The sequence below is a fragment of the Calonectris borealis genome, chromosome 5 (genome assembly GCF_964195595.1).
Source record: "Calonectris borealis chromosome 5, bCalBor7.hap1.2, whole genome shotgun sequence".
In the NCBI taxonomy this organism is placed as follows: domain Eukaryota; kingdom Metazoa; phylum Chordata; class Aves; order Procellariiformes; family Procellariidae; genus Calonectris; species Calonectris borealis.
This window is the reverse complement of record NC_134316.1, coordinates 24,259,234-24,284,992: the sequence shown is the minus strand read 5'-3', so window position 1 is coordinate 24,284,992 and position 25,759 is coordinate 24,259,234. Positions and strand designations below refer to the sequence as shown.

Here is a 25,759-nt window from a genome sequence, read left to right as displayed (position 1 = left end):
TGTCAACTGAGAAAATTTCAGCAGTTCTAAACGGACTAGCAAAGACAGACCTTTAAAATCTCAGCAATGTGCCCTTGTGTACTCTGCATCCTTTAGAAGCAGTCAGTTGATGAGTCTGTTGTATCCATATTCACTGGTACTTTCAATGCGTTTTGGCACATTGACAAACTATTAAAAACTTGTGTTTTTGAAGCTAATTATAATTTCTTCCTGGCAGCATTAGAGGCAACAGCATCAAACCAAAGGAGACACTTATATAGAAATATATACATAAAAGCTCTTAAAGCACATTTCTTCTAGACTGATGTGTGGGGAACAGTATGGAACCATACAATAAAGGCAGCATTAAGAAATATTAAAATAACAGGATGCAACAACATCCACCTGTCAGAAGAGCAAGTTATAATAGTCTTTGTTGGGTATGGGTCACATTTCATGATGACTTTAGTCTTTTTAAGTCTTCTCTGAATCACTTAATGGTTCACTTAATGTTATTAAAGTTCCCTAGATGATGCGTCAAAGATGTGAAGGCTCTTTTTGTCTCTGGATACAGAATGGATAGCTGTCTTTCTGTAGTATTTGTCATTTCAGCTTATTGGTGTAAGGAAAGGGGGTGAGGAACAGGAATTAAAGCAAAGGCATAGTCTGATAGGGACCCTGATTGAAAATCCAACAAATTACCATTAAGGGGTTTATTGTGGGTAAATGGTCAATCATAATATATTGCAGTGTTTATTATACTGCTTGCTTATTTACTTGCCCCTTGTCAGAAGAGTTTGCATCCTGAGTAATCAAGCTTTCTTCCATCAACACCTCTCAAAGCACACTGTATAGATAGAGAAATATTTCTCTTCTCCACTTTGCAGAAGGTTAGAGACACTGAAACTTGCCCAGTGTCCCAGAAGAAGCTGGCAGCAAACCCAGGGAAAATATCCCATGCACCAAATCTCTTATCTGCTGGAGTTCCTCAGGGAGGCAGCCATCACAGCTAGCCCCTTCCCAGTGTGCGAGGGTATGTGTCTGTATGTTGAAGAGCTGACGAGATAATGTTACAGAAGGAATTGATTAGGAGTAATTTGCCAGGGGAAGGGAGCTGTATTGTGAGCTGTCAGCAAGTAATTGAAGCAAGGATGCCAATTGACAGGTGGACCAAAGCCTTTTCAGTAGGAGGGAGGAGGAAATCGGTTCCAAGATGCAATTGCTCTAATTGAGGCTGTGAAGAAATAAATGGGGAAAGTTTGCAACAGCTGGAGACTGCTCTGAAGGAAAACTTTGAGGGTTTGTTATCCTCTCAGGAGGTCTTTTAGTTACCATGGTGATGCCTCTGGCAGACATTGGCAGGGGGACAAAAAAAAAAAAGTAAAACCAAAACCAAAGTCAAACAAAAGCCCCCAAGCAAAAGGTTCCAGACATGGGGTGGGGTGGGGGGGAAGAAATAAATACAGGTGGAGATGTTCTTTGAACCAGCACTTGAAAAGAACTTTAAGTACGCATCTAAACAGTGCTGGGATGCCATGGTTACAGGCTCTGTATAAAAATTTTCAGTAGTTATAAAGCAATATGTATCGGTCACCATGAACAGTAGTGTTGGACCTGGATTTTCAGGGCCATAGACTCTTCTGCAAGACAGTTTTCCTCTGTGTCCACTAGAAAGATGTGTAGAAAGTTTGATGGTAGGCTTAGGTATTATGGCTTTGAAGTGAGAAGGATGAAGGATGATTATGTGAAGGCCTGCTTCAGAACTAGGAAGGCGGAGGGGAGAAGCATGAGAGAATTTATCATCAGTATTAGTGTTTTGTCCCCCTTGATATTCAGCTGACTACTTTTTTGTTTCTTTTTTTTTTTTTTTTTTCTTCCAGTTTCATCTCATTACTCCTAGCTGTTCCTTTTTGGTGCGACTTTGAAAGTTTATCTCCTTTCTCATGACAGGCATCATTCAAACACACTCCTTAGATAAGCTATATGTAGAGTATATAGCTTTTTTAATTTCATCTTATCAATCAGTCCTTTTCATTCTGGATAATTTATACTGGAGCAGAAAGGAGTGGGGTTAGCCAAAATGATCTGTTTTTTCGTCTCAAATTTAAATGAATTAATATGTTGAGTTTGAGTTAATGGGGAAAAATACGTACTTTTAAGATGTCTATGCTTCAACATTATGGACGCATACCCTGGTGTTGACCGGAATATTTGTTTGTATAGTGGTGGCAGGCAAAAGACCCCCATTACATTAGGATCCCCTTGGGCCAATGCTTGAACAAATAAATGACTAATCGTAATTGCTGTATTGGAGATACTACCCTATAATGTCAAACTGGATGCAAATGAATGTACTAAGGAATAGAAGGAAAAGCAAAGGGAAAATGGGAGCTGCAGTAATAGGGTTGTGTGCCTGGAAGCAAGAAGAATTTTATTTCAGAGTATTAAAATGTTCTATTTTAAAATAGAAATATCTTTCTTTGTATTGTATTGCAGTAGTCTCTAGAGAGTCTAATCAATGACCAACCTTAAGTGGTATATACACATAACTAGGAACTTCCAGGCACTGTTCTATCTGATTAAATGCTTCTTACCCTACTCATCATTTCATAACTCACTTCTCATGGGACTTGTTGAAGATGTACATCATGGGAGAAGATCTGGAGGAGAAAATGTTGGGATTATTCTTCCTTTCTGCATATAAAGGTTAGCATGGAAGGAGGAATAAACATGAGTGCAAAAATGTATGATGCCAGTGTTGCTGGAGAAGTAAAAGCAAGTTTTGCTGTTTTATTTAAGGAAGCTACTTCTTTAGCCTTTCCCCTTCTAATACAAAGAATACCAATTTGTCACATCTGAAAGCAAGGGCTGAGCGACAATGGAAATTCATGCTTTCCTGTAAAGTTGTTAAGCAAAATGCTGGCATGTTGTTAAACGTATGGGGGTAAGGGAGGGCTCTTGTGTTTTTGTTAGTTGGGCAAGCGTGTATAGTTACCACTGTCATGGGAGCCTGACATGTGTGCTTCGGGTAATTTTATTTTTTTTTTAATGCTGATATTTTCTTGGTATGGTTTATCTCTATTCCTTTGTTTTTTACAAAGTTGATTCTAAGAGGCATGTGAAAAAAATCCAGTAACTTTTCTACCCACCAAAGAGCTTGTTTTTGTAACATTGCATATGGAAAAAAAGTGAGTGTAGTGTGCAAATAAGGAGGAAAATACTTAAGTGACATTACCAATGAAAAGATACCAACTCTTTTCACCAGTGGGTAAGAGAGCTGCCATTTTCTGAGTCCTTGCTGACTGAATACAGGAATGTATATAGACCATAGTTCTTATCATGCCCAAACTCAGTGTGGTCATAGTTGCTCAATGTCTGGATTGGTTGATCTTCTATAACGAGACAAGACTGTTATTTTGGCATCCACTAGCACACAATGTCTGTTCTTTTCTCTGTAAGGCATTATTTATACGCTCTGCTTGATGTAGTTTAGCTGTAGATAGAGCAGTGCAAATTAACTTACATGGGACAGTCTTAAACTCCCTCACAGTATATAGCCACTTGACCTAACTCAGGAGAGAGGATTGTACATCTTTTGCATTGTTTGGTTTCTAGGCTTTTTCCATTGGATGATCTAGCTGCCTTGTAAGTGCTAGCAATTCTTCAATTTCCTCTTGCTCTACCATGACAGTAATTGGTTGCTGATAGACTATACCTAATGCCAAAATAACTGGACAGAAATGTCTATTACACTGCTCCTCTGTGTGTGGTATAAATCTACTCTGGCAGTGTTATGTGAGGATTGCCTTGAATGAGAAAGGTCCATCCCAGGTACTTGTGGAATACGTTGTCACGGAAGAATGTGATTGATGGAGGAAGTTCTTATATATTCTGTAACAGGTAGAAAATTTCACTAGTAGCGACTTCAGTTTTCCAATGATTGTTTTTCCCCAATATAATGTTACAGAAGGTATTGTATTTGAATGTGAATTAAGATGCAAGCAGATACTGCCTTTAAGTACTGCAATGGGCATGGTTTCTTTTTTAACTAAATGTACTTGAATTAAATCACTGACCTGAGATGAATTGCTCTAGATCTACACTTGTTGCATGGTCAGAATGACATTCCCTTTCCTTATGTTTGTGACCTTACTGTTCTGTTGTGCCGGTTATTGTCACCTTACCAATTCAGCATTTTATGACTTTACTGGAGAATCAAACGGAGAGAATAAAAGCCAGAGGCTCCTGTTTGAATATAAATAACGTTGAGGATTAGCCAAAGGACAGGGAAACTGATTGTACATAAAAAGAAATAAATTAATGTACAAGTGTGTTAAGTATTTTAAAGTTTTCCCTGTATGGAAGCCACCTTTCAGAATAGCCTGTGAACTCTGAACAAAGAAAAATGAGCCCATGGAACAGCCTGCACTTCTGAGACCAGAGAAAGAAAAATGGCTTTTCCTGGAATTTGCTTTCTGCTTTAAGTATGCATTCCAATATATTTAGTAGTACTGAAGGGGAGATATAGCTGTCAGAATGACGTGTTGGAAGGATTTCCCCGAAGAAACTGCAGCTCCCACAGGCTTTGCGAGTATCTTGTAACAGCATTCTCTTATGGAAAAGCAGAAACAATTCTGTAGTAATCTTATTCTCTAGAACAAAGGAGCAGAGTTGTGAGTTGGATTTGGAGCAGAACACCTAAATCTGAAGAGCCAACCTATAGCTCCAAGTATACTACCTGAGAGAGACCATTCGACTTAGTCAAAATGGGAGAAAAGATCAGATTAATGAACTGGGTTTCTAGGCCCATTCCCACAAGAAGGAAAACACTTCTGGATTTGGAAGAAAATAGAGCGTTATGGTATACAGAAAACCGGTAGCACCGGTGTGTTTCATGAAACAGTAATGGTATAGCTCAGGAGCAGGTTCTGCTGTTTGATGAAGTAAGTGGTTGATCTTGGAACAGGAACTTCTCTTTATGTTTTCAGGCCCTTAAATAGATGAAATAACACTTGCTTGCAGGCCCTGAGACTGAAAGTGATTTCCTGTGTTGTCACAAGGAGGGATCTATTTTAAACAGGAATATCAAGGATAGCACATAGAAGAAATATTAAGATCCAAGAGCTACATCACACTGTAGCACTTTGATCCTCAGTAAATATAGTGAGGAGTTGTGAGGTACTCAGAGAGAAAGTAGGTGGGGGTGAAAAAAAAAAACCAGTGAAAATGTTATTAATGGGATATTAAGACTGGAAAAAAAAAGGTAAATGCCACGTCTGCTAGAGAATTACAGGCTAGTCAGCCTAACACCAGTTCCTGGGAAGATGACAGAGCAAATTCACCTAGAAGCTACTTGCAAGCATGCAAAGGACAAAAAGATAACTTGGAATAGCCCACATGGATTTACTGAGGGCTAACTATGCCTGGCCAAACTCATTGCCTTCTACAATGGCTTTGTGAACAACAGGAGTACAGGAGATGTTGTTTACCTTGATTTCTACAAAGGCTTTGATACAGTCTCCTGCAGTATCCGTGTATCCCAACTGGTGAGATATGGGCTAGGTACGTGGATGATAAGAGGGGTGGGAAATTGGCTCAACTGCTGGTTCAAAAGGCTGTGCTCAGTGGCAGAAAGTCCAACAGGCAGCTTATGACTGGTGATGCCCCTAAGGGGTCAATGTTGATGCCAGTACTGTTTAATGTCTATCTTGATTACCTGGGTGATGAGTGTACTCTCAGCAAGTTTGCAAATGACCAAATTGGGGGCAGTCGTTGATAAACTGCAATTCAGAGGGACCTCAACAAGTTGGAGAAATGGGGCCATCATGAGTCTTGTGAAATCTGACAAAAGCAAATGCCCAGTCCTGCACCTGGGATGGAGAATTCCTGTGCAGCAGGACAACAGGCTACGTTTCAATTGACTGGAAAAGGTGGACAACCATTTGAATTTGAGTGAGAAGTGTGCCCTTGTGGCAAAGAGGGCCGATTTCCTAGTGATCTGCCTTAGCAAGAATGCAGCCAGCAGGCCAAGGGAATGGATTCTTCCCCTCTAGTCAGCACTTGTGAGACCACGTCTGGAGTACTGTGCTCAAGTTTGGGCTTCACAGTAAGAAACAGGTATCAAGAGTGGAGCAAGGTGGTAAAGGTGCTGGAGAACATGACATATGAGAAGAGTCTGAGAGAACAGGGTTTGTTCAGTCCTAAGGGGAGAGAGGGAGGAAATACTATTGTTGTCTTTACCAGACGAGGAGTTTATAGACAAGGGTCTTCTTGGAGACCCACAACGATAGTATGAGAAGCAGTGGGCTCAAGATGCAATATGGAAAATTGTAATTTACATAGTGGGGTGGTAAAACACTGGAACTGGTTGTCAGCAGAGAAGTTGTTGAATGTCCTTTCTTTAGCATTTTCAAAACTCAACTGGAGAAGTTCCTAAGCAATCTGATCTCATCAGCCTTGCTTTGAGTTGGAGGAGAGGGAAACTACATGACCTCTACAGGTTCCTTCCAATTATTCGATGGTTCTTTGTTTCTAGACATTTGTGGTGAGAAGGTCTGCATGTTCTGTTTTCTATGGGAGTATGAAGTTACAGTTTCTGATGATTGAGCCATCAGCACTATTCAGTGCTGCCAGCTCAACTTAATGCAAGGTGTAGGCATTGGAAATTACTTTTCATCCATATTTTATTGTTGTTATATCACATTCAGAAGGGTGCTTCTAAAAAACCAAACATAAATGATCAAAAGTTTGAAAAACTAGGATTTATAAAAAATTCGTCTGTCTTTCTTTCTCACCTTCCAAAGAAGTCAGGAGGTAAGTGATTATGTGCTACTTGCATGCCTCTCTAGCTGTCACCTGTAGAGCTCTGAAGGATGCAAGTGCTGCAGTTTGAGGAAGAATGAGTGACCCTTAACGTGGGGCTTAAGAGGCATTCCAGGCCTGGAGATGAAAGGATGAAGAACAAATCCTCTGTATTATTGAAGCGTGTGAAAGGCATGAAAGAGGTAGAGGTAAATCAATAGTTTGCATTTACAGCACAGGAGAGGAAAAAAAAAAAGATATACTGGGGTTTATTTTCCCAGCTTATTTGAGAGAGATTTTTTTCCCCTTTAGGAAGCACGGAACTGAGCTTTCTGTAGAATTGTATGCCTTTGGCCCCCTGGAAGGTGTACCCAAAAGAGAACTGTCCCTGTGTTGTCTCCCAAATAAATGATTTGGTTATTAAACGCTTTATTGGGACTACAGCTGGCAATTCACAATAAAGCAGTAGAGACTGAAAGTAAAATATTGAGATTCAGTGCTTCCAGAGATGGACATTAATATACACTTGAAATATGAGTAAAGGAAATCTTTATCAATTTTAATCAAAGTTTCTCAGTGGGAGTAGGGGATGAGGTTAAGAGGACATGGCCTACCTATTTTTAGCTGTTTGTTCAGCTTTATTAATTTAACTTTTCTCTCTAAAACTTCTTAGCAATACCCATTAAATACCATATGGTTCACTCACTGCTCTAAGAATGTCTAGATAGGTGTTTGGGTAGCACCTGTCACTGGTCTACCTTAGCACTGTATGGTGATGTGGTGCATTACCTTTTAATATAATGATAGATTCATTTCAAAGTCAAGCAAGTTAAATTCCTCCACTTAATTTGTATAGGCCCTCTTTAAGAATAGGAAATGCCAGGGCATTTAAGATCAAATACTGTTATACAGGTGCAAAAATGTAGTGTTAAAGCATAATTTAAAATGTGTAAGAAAAGACAACAGCCTTCTCTGTGAGGATGTTATGGATCTTGTCTGTAATATTCATAGAAACTTATTGCTTCTCTGCCTGAAGTCACCTAACGCTTTCAAAATGAAATGTAGGGAAATCACTCTGATCATTAGATCAACGTGATCAGCCCACAGCCCTTTCATTATCCTCACTTGTGTGACACATGCTATTGCTCCGTGCAACTGAAGGCCACAGACTCAGGACCTCTCAGGTGATGATGTGTTTTAGTCCAGACTGTAACTGCTGAACTTCTCAGGAAAAAACTTTGAGAGAGTGGCTGAATATTAAAGTCATAAGAGTTCTTAGTCGCCTCTGCCAGAGGGAAGAAGTGTTGCAGTTTTTGTAAGCCAAAATGCCTTCACGCAATCCACGTTTGATGGTGATGTGTTCATCATGGCAATGGGAATATCTTAGTCACCCAGTACTGTTGAGGCTGTGGTGTTGTGTGCATGTATCACCCTGCTCCTCCAGATAAGGCCCAGGTGCAACTTTGCCACTGAATCTCATGGCAGGAGCTGTTGCTCCCTGTAGCTGTAAGATGGAGGCCACTCCAGTGTGGTGCAAAAACTGTGATGCTGAGGTGCTTTCTAGGGAAATGATAAGAAAGGACTAGGGTAGGTGGCTTTTGTGGTTAAACTTTATCTTGAGGCTTGAAGAAAGGGTAGCCAGGCATGGGAGATTAGATGTCTCCCTTGAGTGATATTACATTTGTAATTGGGATAGCCGAGGATGCCGGGAAAGAACTAATACCAAAGACAAAGCAAACTGGCTGAGGGAACGAAGTCCCAGGTCAAGGTGAGCAAGTTATTCAGAACCACTCTGCTTTTTCTCTCCCCTGCTGACTTTCTTTAGATACAGTTGTTCTTGAATGATCACAATCAGTATATCAAAATAAACGCTTTATAGAGTAAGGTAAAAGGAGTTGCTGGCAAGACTGTAAATCCTCTCATGGAACAAATGATAACTCAGCTCAAGAGCCCTTTTGTCCTGGCAGTGTGGGAAGGATATAAATTCTCTGAAAGTATCTGTCAGTCGGAATTGCTCTGCATTCATCATGCCAGCCCTCTGCATCATTCATGAATGTCATAAGAGACTAAAGAATTGGCACTTCATGGTGAGAATGATTAAACAACCATTATGCTTGTCTTTTACTCTGGCATGGTACCTTTTAACAGATTTCCTGTATAATGCTCACGTATGTCCACCTCTGCTAACAGTGGCTGTCCTTTCATGGTGGCAAGAAGAGGAGGCAATAGCAAGAAAAGCTGCATATCATTTACAGAATAGTTTGTATGCTGTATTACTAGCTCTGGATTCTTTTTGTTTTTACTCTCCCACTATGTGACCTTGGGGAAGATTAGAGAGCCTTCAGAATGGTGAGCTTCTATAAATGCATTTCTTCTCATCACTGGCCTTCCAGTAGTTGTGAGGGACAATGTCATATTTGAGGTGAGGTGAAAAAGCTCAGAACTCTGAGTTTGTTTCTTTGGTAGACCGAAACAGCCCTATTTAGTCCTAGAAGACTAGGCTGTGTCTACAATAACAACCAGCATGAGAGTGGGTTTGCAGAATGAAATTTAGTACCAAGGACCTGAGATCCATACTGTAGACATTTTACTTCTGAAGTTTTACTTTGGACTAGCTCTAGTCTGGTCCTATAGACTACTTGCTTGTAAACGGCTGGATTGCATCTTCCAGTTTAGTTTTATTTAAAAGGAGTCACGTTTTTGTACTCTGAGACTGCTCTGATGTGAAACAAAGTGTGGCAAGTGGTGATAGACCAAGAAGTTTATTTCAAAAGCATGCTGCTGAAACAAACTGAAATCATAGAATCATTTAGGTTGGAAAAGACCTTTAAGATCATCGAGTCCAACCATAAACCTAACACTGCCAAGTCCACCACTAAACCATGTCCCTAAGTGCCACATCTACACATCTTTTAAATACCTCCAGGGATGGTGACTCAAGCCTGTTCCCATGCTTGACAACCCTTTCGGTGAAGCAATTTTTCCTAATATCTAATATAAACCTCCCCTGGCGCAACTTGAGGCCATTTCCTCTTGTCCTATCACTTCTTACTTGGGAGAAGAGACCGACACCCACCTCGCTACAACCTCCTTTCAGGTAGTTGTAGAGAGCCTCTTTTTGTCCATGCTGAACAACCCCAGTTCCCTCAGCTGCTCCTCATAAGACTTGTTCTCCAGAGCCTTCACCAGCTTCGTTGCCCTCCTCTGGACATGCTCCAGCACCTCCATGTCCTTCTTGTAGTGAGGCGCCCAAAACTGAACACAGGATTCGAGGTGCAGCCTCACCAGTGCCGAGTACAGGGGCACGATCACTTCCCTACTCCTGCTGGCCACATTGTTTCTGATACAGGCCAGGATGCTATTGGCCTTCTTGGCCACCGGGGCACACTACTGGCTCATATTTAACCAGCTGCCGACCAATACCCCCAGGTCCTTTTCCTCCAGGCAGCTTTCCAGCCGCTCTTCCCCAAGCCTGTAGCGTTGCCTGGGGTTGTTGGGACCCAAGTACAGGACCCGGCACTTGGCCTTGTTGAACCTCATACAACTGACCTCGGCCCATCGATCCAGCCTGTCCAGATCCCTCCGCAGAGCCTTCCTACCCTCAAGCAGATCAACACTCCCGCCCAACTTGGTGTTTGCAAAGTTACTGAGGATGCACTCGATCCCCTCATCCAGATCATTGATAAAAATATTAAACAGAACTGGCCCCAATACTGAGCCCTGAGGAACACCGCTCATGACCGGCCTCCAACTGGATTTCACTCCATCTACCACAACTCTCTGGGCCCAGCCATCCAGCCAGTTTTTTACCCAGCGAAGAATACACCCATCCAAGCCACAAGCAGCCAGTTTCACCAGGAGAATGCTGTGGGATACTGTGTCAAAGGTTTTACTAAAGTCTAGGTAGACCACATCCACAGCCTTTCCTTCATCCACTAGGGGGGTCACCTTGTCGTAGAAGAAGATCAGGTTAGTAAAGCAGGACTTGCCTTTCATATACCCATGCTAACGGCCAGCAAAAAGTTAGATCTCTGATAAACCTGCTTCCTGTTCCCAACTCTGCTGCTGATTCATTTGGCATGTGAGATTCAGTAAAACTCTTACCTTCTGGGGCTCTGATGGATATCTAATAGCCAATATTCCTGGCCTAACTCTTTTTAGCATTCAAGCCTGAAAATTTGTGTTTGATCTCCTGCAGTGAAGACTGTAAACGTAATCTGTATTTTCTGTTTTAATACCTATGACTAAGGAAATGTGAACAGGTATTTAAGGAAGAATGAAGGATTACCTACACTTAAAACAAACAAAACTTCATAGTCTGCAAACTGGCCATGCAAGATGTTATGCTACTTAAACTTGAAGTGACTCAATGAAACTGAGAGAAGAGCGGTTGTCTTTGTGGGTTTGGTTTGGTTGGTGTGTTTCTTTTTTTCCCTGATAGTTTATTTGTTTTAATGGAATAAACCATAGCTTGGGGATCAAGACTAGAAAGAGATTCTTTGGAGGGGAGTTGAATGGAATGAGATCAATAGTAGCAGCTTGGCCTCCATCCATCCTGAGCTGTATCTAGGCCATTTTGTTACCATTCAGATTCTGTAAAACTGTAGTGAACTAACATCCCTTTTCTTCCTCCAGGCCCCAAATGAGCTATGAATCCTGCTGTGCTTCTCATTGCTAACAGTAGTCTCTGTATCCAGCTCCTCTGGCATGCTGCCTTCTGGGCTTCTCCAAGGACATCCTCTCTGTGCGCTCTTTTATCAGGAAACACCAAGAAATAAGAAAATGCATCTAGGTTACAGCTCCTCTTTGGCAGCAGAATGCAACTAAGAAATACTTCCATCTACTTTTACTGAATTTAGTCACAGTTGCACCTAATGAAGTCTCTTTCCAGGTGGTAGTTAACTTTGACCCTAATAAACATGTCCTGCAATGGTCACAGTAACTGGGCACAGTTTTCTGGGCACTTCTACCCAGCAAATTTCATATTTCAGTTGTAGTGTTCATAGTTTCTTTTAATCTCTTCTTCTGGTGCACTGTGGTTTGAAGCCTTTTGTCTTCCTTTAATGAAAGTTCTGTATTTGTTATGAGCAGTACTTTTTTTTTTTTTTGTAAGATGTTTTTAATTTTCTGTGGGGTGTTTAAAAAAAAAAAAAAACCCAAAAAATTGTCTGTGTGGACCTTTTCTAGATTGATGTCTGTAATCTGGCTGCCTAAAGCTGTGGGGGCTGAATTTGATAACACAACTGATTTCTTTACTGAAAGAGATGACTTAAGGGCTGAGGTATGATAAAAGTTGTATGATAAAAGTCTGCAAGGCAAGGTTGACACTGAGAGGATAGATATAGGGATTTACTATGTCTTCCAGTACAAGAACCAGGGAACATTGAATCTATTTAGCAAGAGCAAGTATGAAAAAGGTGATTCTTCACACAATAGAATCTCTCGGGCTGGAGGAGACCTCGGGAAGTCTCTAGTCCAAATCCCTGCTCAGAGCAGGGTCAGCTGTGAGATCAGATCAGGTTGCTTGGGGTTTTATGTAGTTAGATCTTGAAAACCTCCACACACAGAGACTCCAAAATCTCCTTGCGCAACCTGTTTGACTTCCTATCTGTCCTTGTGAAGAGAAAGCTTTTTCCTCCTATTAGGTCAGATTATTTCTCTTCAAATTATGCCTATTGCTTCCTGTTTGCCAGCTGTGCACCACTGTGAAAAGCCTGCCTTTGTCTTCTCAATAACCAGCTTGCAGGTGCTGTGAGACTGCCCTTAGGTCCCCTTGAAGTTGTGTCATCTTCAAGCTGAACAAGCCCAAATCCTTTGACCTCTTCTCACAAGGCAGACACTTCAGCCACCCATCTTTGTGGCCCTTCACTGAACTCGCTCCAGTTAGTCAATATCTGTCTCATATTGGGGTCCCCAAAACTGGATGCATTATTCTAGATGCAGTCTAACAAGCACTGAGTAAAGGGGAATAATCACTTCATCTATTAACAGGCCATGGTCCTGTTTAATAGAGTTCAGGATGCTGTAGGCTGCCTTTGCTGATGGGGCCCACAGCTGGCTAGTGTTCAGCTTGCTACATCAGAGGTAGATTTGTGTGAATCATTGCTAAAGGTTTGTAAGTCATTGTTGTGATTGCAAAACTTCTAAATACGTTCAAGGACAGACTGTATAAGTACTTGGAAAGAAGATCTCTTTGGGATTACAAACCACATGAGGCTGAGTTAATTGCTGAAAAGGATCATAGTCTGGGTGCGTACTTTAAGGAAATATGCTTGCTCTACTAGTTTTCCCTGGGTGTCCACTTAGGATCAGTGCTGAAGACATGACAGTGAACTAGCCAGATCCTTGTCTGACCAGTTATGTTGTTATAATGTAAATTAAGATATTACTGAAATATTTTCTTAGTTGCAATCTGTTACGTTTACGTTAGTATGCCTGTGGTCATCTTGGGTCCATTTTAGTCAGCAGCTAATCCCTAAATTCCTTCTGAGATGATAAACATCCCCAACATGCCCCATGGCAAATTCAGATTTGGGAAAAAACTCAATCTTCCCAGTATCCCGGATCTAGGGAAATTTGTAGTTCAAACGTAAGCTATCTTGGATCTTCTAGTAGTTCTAGGAACACTCCCTTGCTCTCCCCCTTTTCCTTTTCCAATCTTTTTAATGCAGTGTAACTAATAAGAAATAGCATACTGTCTGATCCGATTGTTGGCTGATGCACACATACTGGGAGGAAAGTGACTCGTATTAATTTGCTGTCATTAAAAAAGACAAATACAGAAAGCAGGCATGATCTGAATTGCTGCTTCTGTTTCGCAATAGTCTTGTAGATTTTGTAACTCCTCCTCCCTTTTGTATAGAAGCAGCTCCTTCATATTTTAAATTGGGAAAGGAATTTCAATTTCATGTTAAACAATGTCTGCTTTTTGAGATGTGAGATGAGTATGGTGTTCAATCTGTGTCTCAGAGGGTTTCTCAAGAGAAGAGCATCCTGAAAGGAAAAAGAGCTAGTTCATGAAAACTCCTTTTAAGCATGGAAGCTTCCTTTTTTTGAGGATTAGACTTGGAAGCATTGCATTTTTCAGGGCTTTAAGTTTTCTTCATTCTTAGGCAATTTAAAGCTCTTGATAAATAAAAAGATGTTTCAGCAGTCATGTCATAAAAAGTATCAGTGTTTTCTCCTAGGAAGGATCCTGTGACGGAATGGTCAAGTGAGCCAGTTGATGATGATTAGATTCTCTGTAATCTTTTTCAAACCACTCCCCCCTCCTCCCTTTTTTTTTTTTTTTTAAATCAAACAGGTGTTTGTATTAATAGACCTAGACCTTTTAAACTCGGGGTATAGAAAAATGCAGCAACTGGGGCACAGACATGTGCAAGTGCCAGAGAGTGGGTCTTTAGGAGAGCGAGGAGGAAGACTGGTTCTGATTGATGATACTCAATTTTGACTAGACTTCTATTTCTTGATGTGTGTGATCGAGTGACACTAACTCAAAGGCATCCTTGGGATATCCTGATATTGCGGATCATTCCGTATGCTGTAAAAACATTAGCATATATGCTTGAAGGCAGGGGGTGTGTCGATGTCTAACTCGTTTTTTGTCTGCCGAGCCCTGATTCATTCTTTTGTCTAAGAACTTTTTTTATTTGATGTGACATGAAGTGAGATAGGAAGAGGAGGAGTAAAATAAAGATTAGGATAACAATGTAGTTGAAGTTTAAGATTGAGGGTAACTGGATGACAGCTTATAACTGGAGAAGGAAGAATAGCTGTTGTCAAGGCTGATACCTTGGTAAATATGGTAGGGCAGAAGGAATGGGGCTGGCACACTACTTGGTACTAGTGCTGTTAATTTCTTTCTTTTAATCTGAAAACAATTTATTAATCTTAAATTCAGTCAGATCACTTCTCACTTGATCTTTTTTTTCTCCATTCTTAATTTGTTTGATAATGATAGCTGGAAGTGTTACCATACATCTAGTGTAATAGCAAGGCAAAGAAGCTGTAGGCAGTGCATTTAGTGGACAACACCCATAGAAGTAATTTGAAGAAAAAAATCACAGAAGCTGGAAATAGGAAACATCTGTTAGGTCATCTCTAGACAATATAGATGTTCCAGCACACCTAGGGTTGATCCACTTCAACTGATTTCAAGTAATGAATAGTCAGACAAATCATCCATGCTACTCAGGAATATATTGCAAAACTAGGTAAAAATTTTACCTGTTTTCACCACTATTGTTATTAACGCATATAGACTGTTGCACTTCTTTGTCCTCAAAATATTCTTTTGTCACTCTTTCAATTTTTTTACTCCTAAGAAATTCGCTTAGGGGACATTTGGAGTTGCACAGCATGCGTAGTCTATTTGATGCGACCAGAAGGAGTTAAGTTGGAAAAACAACTGTCAGAAGCTTCATTTTTACTCAGTCAATGCACGTCCTTTTGACAGCGTACAGGTATCAACTGATATTTTATTGTCTGTGTTGCCATCTGATAAACTTTTGGGGAGTAATAAATAGTCAGAAGCCATTTGAAAGTCCTGGTGCTCTTCTTCTGGTTCATGCAATCTGTACTGTTTGCTTTAACTCCCTCTTAGAGCTGGTGTTCAAAGCATGGCTCATTTTTCCTCAAGAGTGTAGCAAGCATAAATAAATAAGATGTTGAACTGCCTGACTGAGTTAAGGCCTGAAGACCTATGCCACTGATGTTTCCCTGACTGGAAACTGAGTGGTCAAATATGCAGTTTACCTTAATTTGTGAACATATGGGAGAGACTTTAATGTTTGGGGCAGTGATCAGATCAATCTGATCAGATTTCAGGCAAAACCTCCAATGTATTTTATTGGAGTCTTCTATTACAACAGAAATTGGTCTTAGCAGCTCTTCCCTGTTACTTTGTTCATCTCGACTTGCTAGGGCAGAATAGCTCTCTATATACCATGTTTTTGGGAACTGCATTTTCATTATGTGACCAAATAATGATGCTTCCTGCTGCAGCAAATTTCATCTCCTTACTGAGTTTCTGCAGATGTATGCCTGAACTCTTCTCACTTGCTTTCATGCCAGTATTCTATCTAATTTGCATTCCTTTACCAGTGCCTTTTCTGGTGATGAAAATAGTAAATAAACCACCTAGTCCAGGTACAATGAGATAAGGGTCACCATTCCTTCTTCTTATTTCTGTGAGTTTGTCAAAACTTCTGCCTTTTCTTATTGAGACTTTGTGGGAATTTTTGAAATATCTACATAAACCATCAGGTCTCTGTTATTTGATGGCCCCTTTAAAGGGCTGCTAATTAAAGGGCTGCTAATTACAGGTGCTACCAAGGTTTCCTTCCTGATGTGAATTGGGTCTTGTTTTGCTCACGTAACAACTACGTGTGGTCATGTACAATGTGTAACTGATTCCATCCTTTGACAATATTACGTGACCATTACTTCAGTGACCATGAAATGGTGGAGTTCAAGATCCTTAGGGCACCGAGGAGGGCGCATAGCAAGCTCACTACCCTGGAATTCAGGAGAGCAGACTTTGGCCTCTTCAGGGATCTGCTTGGTAGAGTGCCATGGGACAAAGCCCTGGAGGGAAGAGGGGCCCAAGAAAGCTGGTCAATATTCAAGAATCACCTTCTCCAAGCTCAGGAGCGATGCATCCCAACAAAGAGGAAATCGGGCAAAACCACCAGGAGGCCTGCATGGATTAACAAGAAGCTCCTGGACACATTCAAACACAAAAAGGAAACCTACAGAGGGTGAAGCAAGGACAGGTAGCCTGGGAGGAATACGGAGAAATTGTCCAAGCAGCGAGGGATCAGGTTAGGAAAGCTAAAGCCCTGATAGAATTAAATCTGGCCAGGGATAGAATTAAATCTGGCCAGGGATAGAATTAAATCTGGCCAGGGATGTTAAGGGCAACAAGAAAAGCTTCTATAGGTACGTTGGGGATAAAAGGAAGTCTAGGGAAAGCGTGGGCCCTCTCCAGAACAAAACGGGAGACCTGGTTACCCGGGATATGGAGAAGGCGGAGGTACTCAATGACTTTTTTGCCTCAGTCTTCACCGGCAAGTGCTCGAGCCTCACCACCCAAGCCGCAGAAAGCAAAGGCAGGACCTGGGACAATGAAGAGCCACCCACTGTAGGAGAAGGTCAGGTTCAAGACCATCTAAGGAACCTGAAGGTGCACAAGTCCGTGGAACCCAATGAAATCCATCCGCAGGTCCAGAAGGAACTGGCGGATGAAGTTGCTAAGCCACTATCCATCATATTTGAGCAGTTGTGGCAGTCCGGTGAAGTTCCCGCTGACTGGAAAAGGGGAAACATAACCCCCATTTTTAAAAAGGGAAAAAAGGAAGACCCGGGGAACTACGGGCCAGTCAGTCTCACCTCTGTGCCCGGCAAGATCATGGAACAGATCCTCCTGGAAGCTGTGCTAAGGCACATAGGGGACAGGGAGGCGATTCAAGACAGCCTTGGCTTCACCAAGGGCAAGTCCTGCCTGACCAACCTAGTGGCCTTCTGTGATGGAGTGACTACATCAGTGGATATGGGAAGAGCTACAGATGTCATCTATTTGGACCTCTGTAAGGCCTTTGACCCAACAACATCCTTCTCTCTAAACTGGAGAGGTATGGATTTGTTGGGTGGACTGTCCGGTGGGTAAGGAATTGGTTGGATGGTCACACCCAGAGGGTAGTGGTCAATGGCTCAATGTCCAGATGGAGATCGATGACGAATGGTGTCCCCTCAGGGGTCCATATTGGGACTGGTACTGTTTAATATCTTCGTCAGTAACATAGACAGCGGGATCGGGTGCACCCTCAGCAAATTTGCAGACGACACCAAGCTGAGTGGTGCGGTCAACACGCCTGAGGGACGGGATGCCATCCAGAGGGACCTGGACAAGCTCGAGAAGTGGGCCCGTGTGAACCTCATGAGGTTCAACAAGGCCAAGTGCAAGGTCCTGCACCCAGGTCGGGGCAACCCCCGACATCAGTACAGGCTGGGGGATGAAGGGATTGAGAGCAGCCCTGCCGAGAAGGGCTTGGGGGTACTGGTGGATGAAAAGCTGGACATGAGCCGATAACGTGTGCTCGCAGCCCAGAAGGCCAACTGTATCCTGGGCTGCATCAAAAGAAGCGTGGCCAGCAGGTCGAGGGAGGTGATTCTGCCCCTCTACTCCACTCTGGTGAGACCCCACCTGGAGTACTGCCTCCAGCTCTGGAGCCCTCAGCACAGGAAAGACACGGACCTGTTGGAGCGGGTCCAGAGGAGGGCCATGAAAATGATCAGGGGGATGGAACACCTCTCCTATGAAGAAAGGCTGAGAGAGTTGGGGTTATTCAGTCTGGAGAAGAGAAGGCTTCGGGGAGACCTTATTGCAGCCTTTCAGTACTTAGAGGGGGCTTATAAGAAAGATGGGTACAAACTTTTTAGCCGGGCCTGTTGCGACAGGACAAGGGGGAATGGTTTTAAACTAAAAAAGAGTAGATTTAGACTAGATATAAGGAAGAATTTTTTTGCGATGAGGGTGGTGAAACACTGGCACAGGCTGCCCAGGGAGGTGGTAGATGCCCCATCCCTGGAAACATTCAAGGTCAGGTTGGACGGGGCTCTGAGCAACCTGATCTAGTGGAAGATGTCCCTGCCCACAGCAGGGGGGTTGGACTAGATGACCTTTAAAGGTCCCTTCAAACCAACTATTCTACAATTCTATGATTCTGCTTTTTGAAAATAACCTAAATTTCAGTTTCCTGCCAAGAAAGAAGAGCAAAATGCCATCATCACAAACTTTCCTGTAGTTGAACTGATAGCTTCTTGTTAGAAAGCAGAAGGTTATGATTATTAATAAACATGGTAGGACCTTTACACCAGCATATGAAGTATCCTAAGAGACTCATCAGAACTACTGGACTAAGCAGAAAATATAATAGGACCATAAAGGAGGCACAAAACGGGAGGTGCGGGGGAAGTCCAAAAAAAACAAGCAATGGGAAAGGAAAATGCAGTAGGATTCTTTTGTTTGTATACTTACAAGTCTTTGACTTTAAAAACTGTGTCTTCCATTTGTCCCCTTATTGAGGAATATAAAAGTAAGTTTCCAGTCCTTTTACAAAAATGTTAAGTAGTAAAACCATATCTATACTTTTTCAAGAATTCTGTGCAAGAGAATAAAGGTGTAATTGAGGGAAAGGCATATGCCTTGTCTTGCTTGTTATTTTAGGTAGGAAGATGTTATCATTAGGTTTATGTACCTTATGTTTTATGGCAAATTACCACCACCATCATGATATTTATGTTTGTATTGGGTCATGAGTGGCAGGGGGCTGCAGAGCACCCAGTGTGTGGGAGGAGGCCATGAACTGCCCTATGTGCGGTCACAGCCAGCTCTGATGTGGATGAAAACAACCCACCACGTGCCAAAATTTCAGCCTGTCAGAGGAGCACATGATGCTGCTGCTCAGACATGTTTAAGAAAGGGCAATAGCCCCTGGGGGGCAGGAGGTAGTGTGGGAGGATGCAGGAAGGGAGGAGGCATGCAAGGGGGCACCAAAGGATAAACAGGAGGGGACACAGAAGAAGGTTCAGGGAGAGACATGTGGAAGGGGACATTGGTGGGGACATGCTGGAGACACACTCTTGGAAGAAGGCACTCTGTGTTGGATGAGGCATGCCTCTGAGGGGACTGCAGCCCAGGGCAGGGACACCCCTGAAGGTACTGGGCTTGTGGGCGACCCGTGCCAGAGCAAGGAAACCCCTGAGGGACTGGGGCCTGCGGAGAGAGGGACCCGCACAGGAGCAGGGATGCCTCTGAGGGACTGAGACCAATGGAGGGACCCACACAGCAGCAGGGACGCCCCTGAGGGGACTGGGGCTTGTGGGAGACCCATGCAGGAGCAGGGGCATCCCTGAGGGGCTGCAGCTCATCAATAAGTCATGCTGGAGCACAGAAAGTAGAATTGTAAGAATTGAGGAAAGGTGGAAAGAAACCTCCATGCACTGACCCTGACCTCCTGCACCGTCTGTTGTCTCACTACAGCCCAGAGGGAGGGGAGTCTAGGAAGGGGGAGGAGAGCTGGTGGGCTGCAGTTGAGCCTGGGGAAGGGGAAGGAAAGGTATTTTCCCTAAGCGTTTCTTTAATTGTTTGTTGTCTTTGTTTCCCAATGCCTGAATCAGTAATTAAAAGTTTATGTTAATTGTCAAAAAAACTAATTGAGTGAAATTGTTTTGCCTGTGACAATGTTGTCACGAAGGGATGTGGGACCCTGGTCATAAATTTTGCTGTGTTAACTCAGGTAATTATTGTAGCTTTTAAACTGGCCTGGGTTCCTCATAATTTTAATCTTAAAAGTACTTTTTAGTTGTAAAAATCTGAACTGTGCATTTGTAGTGTGTTAAACTCATATTCACATCCCAGTCCACAATTGCTGCAGTTAACTCTTCAATATATGAACATTGCTATAATACTGTCAAATGTTTCATTTTCCTGGCCACAGTGAAATGAATGTGTGTGTTGTGCTGTAGCTGAGGCAAAATGGATGTTGATGGCTTAGTAGATGCAAGTAGAGAATTTGCAATGGAGTGCTTAATACGGGGAGATTTAGTTTTAGGCAGAATATAGCTGCTACAGTTGTACTATCTTGATTGAAGGATATTCTTCCTTAAGATAGGTTTTTGAAGTCTTTGGGCCATGATGAGAAAAAAGGGATAATTGATTTAAAATTATAGGTGGGGGTGCCAAATTCAACTGAATGTTTCTTAGCACAACTCACTAGGAGGCTTTATTTGCTGTGGCTTATAACATTGCTTATAACTTTTCTGTTAGGAATTTTACATGAGGAGTGTTTGCCTCAAACTATTTTGTTTTGACTGAAACTAAATAATCAAACAGCTCTGTCCATGAATATAGCTAGCAAACACATAATTTGCCTAAGCTAGATATGCAGACTTTAAATAACAGCATTGTCATGTGTGTTGCAACATATCCATCTCTCTGATTTTTAAATGTCTAAACACCAAAGTTCTAAGTTATAGTTACAAATTATATCATTTCTGGGAAAAGTCAACTGCCACTCTGCCAAACTAGAAGTTTATGATTTTATAAGCTTTGTATATACTAAACATGTGGTGGTGTCCTAGTAGCTTAAATCTGTAGGGAGTGTTCCCTCACCATGTATTTCTTCGCTTCTCTGAGCTCCCAGTGCTGACCAAATTCTGCGTGCAGCATCCCAGTAGAGTAGCTGAACATATTCTGTTCCCATTTGTTCTCACATGTCGGTACAGTAAATCTGTCCCAGGGCACTTTGAGAAGTGGGATTTCTCACAGCTGACTGGGGAAATAATTTTGTGTGCTCATATCTTTGATTTTATTTTTTTCTCTTCTTTTTTTGCACAGTATAGGTTGAAGTTATATACTTGAAGTATATAGTTGAAGTGGTGAAGCACTGAAACAATAAATACAATGGAATTAATCAGTCCCTCAGACTTTTCTGTTTTCAGGGCACAGTTGGTGTTGTATTTATTAAAGGAGGTATATAACTAAACCTTGAACAATGAGGAAAAATGAAATATCAAGTGCTCATCAAGTGAAATATCAATATGCTCATTAACAGTGTATTATCCTTTGTCTGTCTTAAATAGAAAGTGTCTTGGGAAAAAAAAAAGTGTGCTCTTGTGTAATAAAGAGGTCTGTAACAAAGCTTAGGTGCAATGAGAAGATCTCAAGCTGAACAGACTTTCATTTCATCAGCTTTTTTCCTAACTGAGTTCTTCACTTAATTAGTCTACAATTCTCTGCAAGACCACAAATAAAGGATAGTTGCTGATTTAAGATCAGAAGGGACCTCTGGAGGTAAACTAGTCCAGCCTGCTCACTCGCACAGCTTAAAGCAAGGCCAACCAGATAGAGTTGTTCAGGCCTCGTCAAGTTCAGGTAAAGCTGAAATCTCCTTTCCTGAAGTCCAGGATTGTAATTCTACTGTTTGTCTTGTTCAATTGTCTTGGAGTTTTAAACTCCATAAACTTATGGTTGCTGCAGTCAAATAGAAGCATTTAAATCAAGTGTGTTTATGTTGGGGTTTGGGGGTTTTGGTGGGTGTTTGTTTGTTTTTTAATGGGATTGCAGTGTGGTGGTAACTCTTGTTATCCTCCCTCTTCCACTTTTACTTGATGTCTGCACCTTGTGTTTGCAGACTGGAGTGACTATTTTGTTCATACTTCGGGGACAAAAGTGGTACTGGTGCAACGTTAATATGCCATCTCTTCCCAAACAAGGTAATGGGTATCCTGTATACCCTCAAAAAGGTGGGGAAGGGAAAGGACATTCATGTACCCAACAAACAAGTGGTCCATCTATCATTATGCAGATAATTCTGACCTGGACAATAAAGAAACAACTGCCGGCCACCAGGCTTCAGTTAACAGGTTGGTTTGGGCAGTGCTGCTCTGGTCGTTGCGTCTGAATGATCTTTATGCACAGACCCAAAGTACTGAATATCTTCAAGTTAGGCCTAGAAGCAAAAATCTGTGTTCTGTGAGAAGAAAATGAGCTCCGTTAAGCAGTTAAGTCCCATGACAGGCCTATGAAGACATAATTGGTTCTAACTGGCACTCATAGGAACACTGACATGCTCTACCTGCAGCCAAATAGTTCTTAGGGAGGCAATGAAATCATCTGTCTTCATAAATAGCGAAGAACTCTCTTCCAAGCTTGTCTTTGCTGCTGAAGGGCCTGATAACCAGTACAAAGAAAAGGAGGAGAACTTGCAATTCAAGTGAGAATAGTTTTGGAAAGTGGGTTTTAACCTATGAAGCCATCAACAATGACTTAACTCATCTTGTTTTACTTAACACATTGCTATGCCTTGGTTTAGTGTGCAATACACACAATATCAGTTTTAGAACAAAATGATAAACTGAGGGTGGATATTTGTAATGTAGTTTCTAATGGACCGTTGATATACTTGTGCATGGGGGGAAGTCTCTCTAACCAAGAGATTACAGATACAGTTGGGGATGCATTTACACAAAACAGACAAACAAAACCCCTTTCTACGTATTTTTCAATAGTTGTGCACCCTCCATCTTGAGTTCAAAGCTGAATGAGGAGATAGAGTTCAGTCTGTAAAATTAATCTTTCTGGAACTGGAATGATATATGTGAACAGTTCGAATACGCCGACGTGCTTTTTTGTTAATTCAGAATTATGAATGTAATTTCCTACCTAACCCTGGTTTCAGACAAGTTTGTTTGAATTTACTGGGCATGTTCTGGTGGGTACGCACAGACCCGGAAGGAAGGAAACACGAATTCATTTTCACTCTGTTGTTGAGTCAGCTGTTAATAAATCATTTCCCTTTGCTGTGCCTGAGTTTTTGATGTCTGTTTCGGTAATGTGTGCTGAGATGTCTAGAGGCTGCCTCTTAAGTGAGGGTGAAGTGTATCAATCATTTCTACTAATATGTAGTATTTATTTGGAATTCAGATCATAAAGAGCTTTAGTGGAACCGCAGCTTTGTAGTCAAGTGTAGAAGTTACTCATATATGATCCCATCTGTTTCTGTATCTAATTATATTTACTCTGGGGTTGCTTGATACATGTTGCTGATTGGTATATGGTGGTGGTGGGGGGAAAGATCATCAGTTGTAGTTTCACTCAGACTGGAAAATGTACCCAGTACATTGCCTGTACTTTTCTACAGATATTTCATCCCTGATGCAGTCATGGGAGCTGGTTATTTTTGCTTACTATTCTGTAGCTTGTGACCCGTTGTAATAGTGCTCAGAAAATGAGATGCAGTAAGCGGCTGAAGCATTGAGAAGTGTTGTTCCTGTCCTGCTTGTAGATTTGGGTCTAGGACAGCAGTTTTAGCCATATTTTCCAAGAAGCTCAGGGGCTGATTTTATAACTGCTGAGTTAATAAAATCCTGCTCCTAACTCAAGAGTGTTAAGTACAAGTGAGAACGTGAACTCCGAACGCTTTTGCTTCTCAGCTTCTTCATCTGTGACAATAATTCCTCACTTGCATGTCTGTCTTGCTCAGCTCAGATGGCCCTCATGAATGTGGGAGGACAGTGTTCAGCTTTGGAGAGGTTTGGTGTTGTCCTTAAAAGGAAATTCAAGGAACAAATTCCCAGGCTTACTGTAAAGACAAACGATGCTGGAAATATGTGGACTAGATATCCAAAATTCTTAGGAAGTGTTGAGAAAAGCAGTCTCCCACTGTGTGTGAATAGTCTTCACCTGAAGACAAGCCCAGTCTCAAGGAAAGCGGCCAAATATTCTCTTTGAATCCCCATATAAGATTGAATCCCATGCTTCTGAAACAGGTGTGGCTTGTTTTTTTTTTCCCCCCAACAAGAAGTGTCCTATCTGGCATTGTCTGGGATATTAGCACTAATGAAATCACTCATTCTTGGTAAGCTCTTCACTTATCTTTATCTTAAATGCTGCTTGTCTTTATTTAGGAACTAATAAAATGTGCTTCATCAGGTTGTATACAGAAGAAATTTCCTGAGTGATTTATACCTTAAGAGGAAGCTTGCTTGTTTGTTTGAAGTTCCCCTGCTGTGATGTGTGTAGGAAGATGAGGATGTTCTGAATAACATACATGCACATTTAGATTACTCTCTGGAAGTGTTTGTGAGTCTCGAGTCCATGCTCATCTGAAGGATGAACTTCCCATAAGAAGGGAATTATGTTGTTTGTTATTGAGTCTAATGGTGCAAGGCTAATAGTGAAGGAACAGATATGTTTTGTCTGATAAAAAGCTATTTCACCTTCATATCTTCTTCCATCAGAAAAAGTATCTAGCATTCCAGAGCCATTGCTCTACAAAGGAAAACCTACAATTTTATAGAAAGAAGAACACATGTGAGAAGTTGGAGAGGGCAGTCTAAAGCACCATTTCATGTGTGTCTTATAATGCATATGGAATCAATTCCAATACCAAGAGGGCTCACGATATCGTTTGTCACGAAATAGAAGGATTTCAGTACATGTTGTCCTCTTCTGTTACCTGGTTGATTCTAGAAATACATATTTCCATCATCTACTCTATTCATTAATGTTCCTGGAGTCAGTAGCCTGGCCAGCAGGAGGCATTAATTTCACTCTTTTTAATGAAACCATATGCTTGCTTATATTCCTCTCGGAAGTCATAATGTTATTACCAGAATTGGCAAATAAATGAAATGGGTAACTAATACTTTTTTCTTTGGTTTTATAGCTGGTGCCACGTATATATTTGGGAAGAGTGGAGGTCTCATCCTGTACACCTGGCCAGCTAATGACAGACCGAGCACAAGGACAGACCGTCTTGCTGTGGGCTTCAGCACAACAGTGAAGGATGGCATTCTTGTTCGGATTGACAGTGCCCCTGGGCTTGGTGATTTTCTGCAGCTGCACATAGTGAGTATAGATAGGCCCATGTCTATGCCAGACCTGGGTTTCTGTTAACTGAATATGCATTTGAAGAAAACTATCACTATAAAATAGTATGTGTCATACTCTACACTTTCTGTATCTTCAGCATTCATCCAATTAACCTGCCTTAGGTAGTTCTTTAGGGTTTTGTAGAATTACTGAATGGGATGCACAGGAAACCAAGTCTTGGTGCCAGAAGAAAGGGTGGTGGTGGGGGACACACCAAACAAAGCAAAAAAAAAAAAAAAAGCCTTATGAGATTCAATAGCGGTAGGGTTTATTAAAAAATTGTAGAAATATTTTACGCAGTGTTAATCTACTGTGGCATATGCACAGTCCTGAATACAACTGAATTTATGGTGGAGAGTATTACTATTCTCAGAAGGCAAAGAATTAAATGGAGTGATAGGTTGTTTTTTTTTTTTTCTTCACTGAGAAAGTTAAGTGAGAACTGAACAGGTCCTCAAGCTGATATAACTGATGCTTGCTTTAGGAAGATAGTTCAAAAGAATAAGAATGTAACGTTGTTAGAACAACATGGCTTTGCAAGAA

The 25,759-nt window shown here is 41.6% G+C and overlaps 1 protein-coding gene across 3 annotated transcripts in view; it reads left to right on the top strand.

The window, feature by feature from the left end:
- The window catches only part of NRXN3 (neurexin 3), a 391,483-nt gene that overhangs the window by 92,835 nt on the left and 272,889 nt on the right, over positions 1 to 25,759 (top strand). For all 3 annotated transcript variants that reach the window (XM_075151408.1, XM_075151410.1, XM_075151409.1), the window contains exon 2: positions 25,011 to 25,192. In XM_075151408.1, coding sequence (XP_075007509.1) covers positions 25,011 to 25,192 — 182 coding nt within the window. The remainder of the gene's footprint in view (positions 1 to 25,010; positions 25,193 to 25,759) is intronic.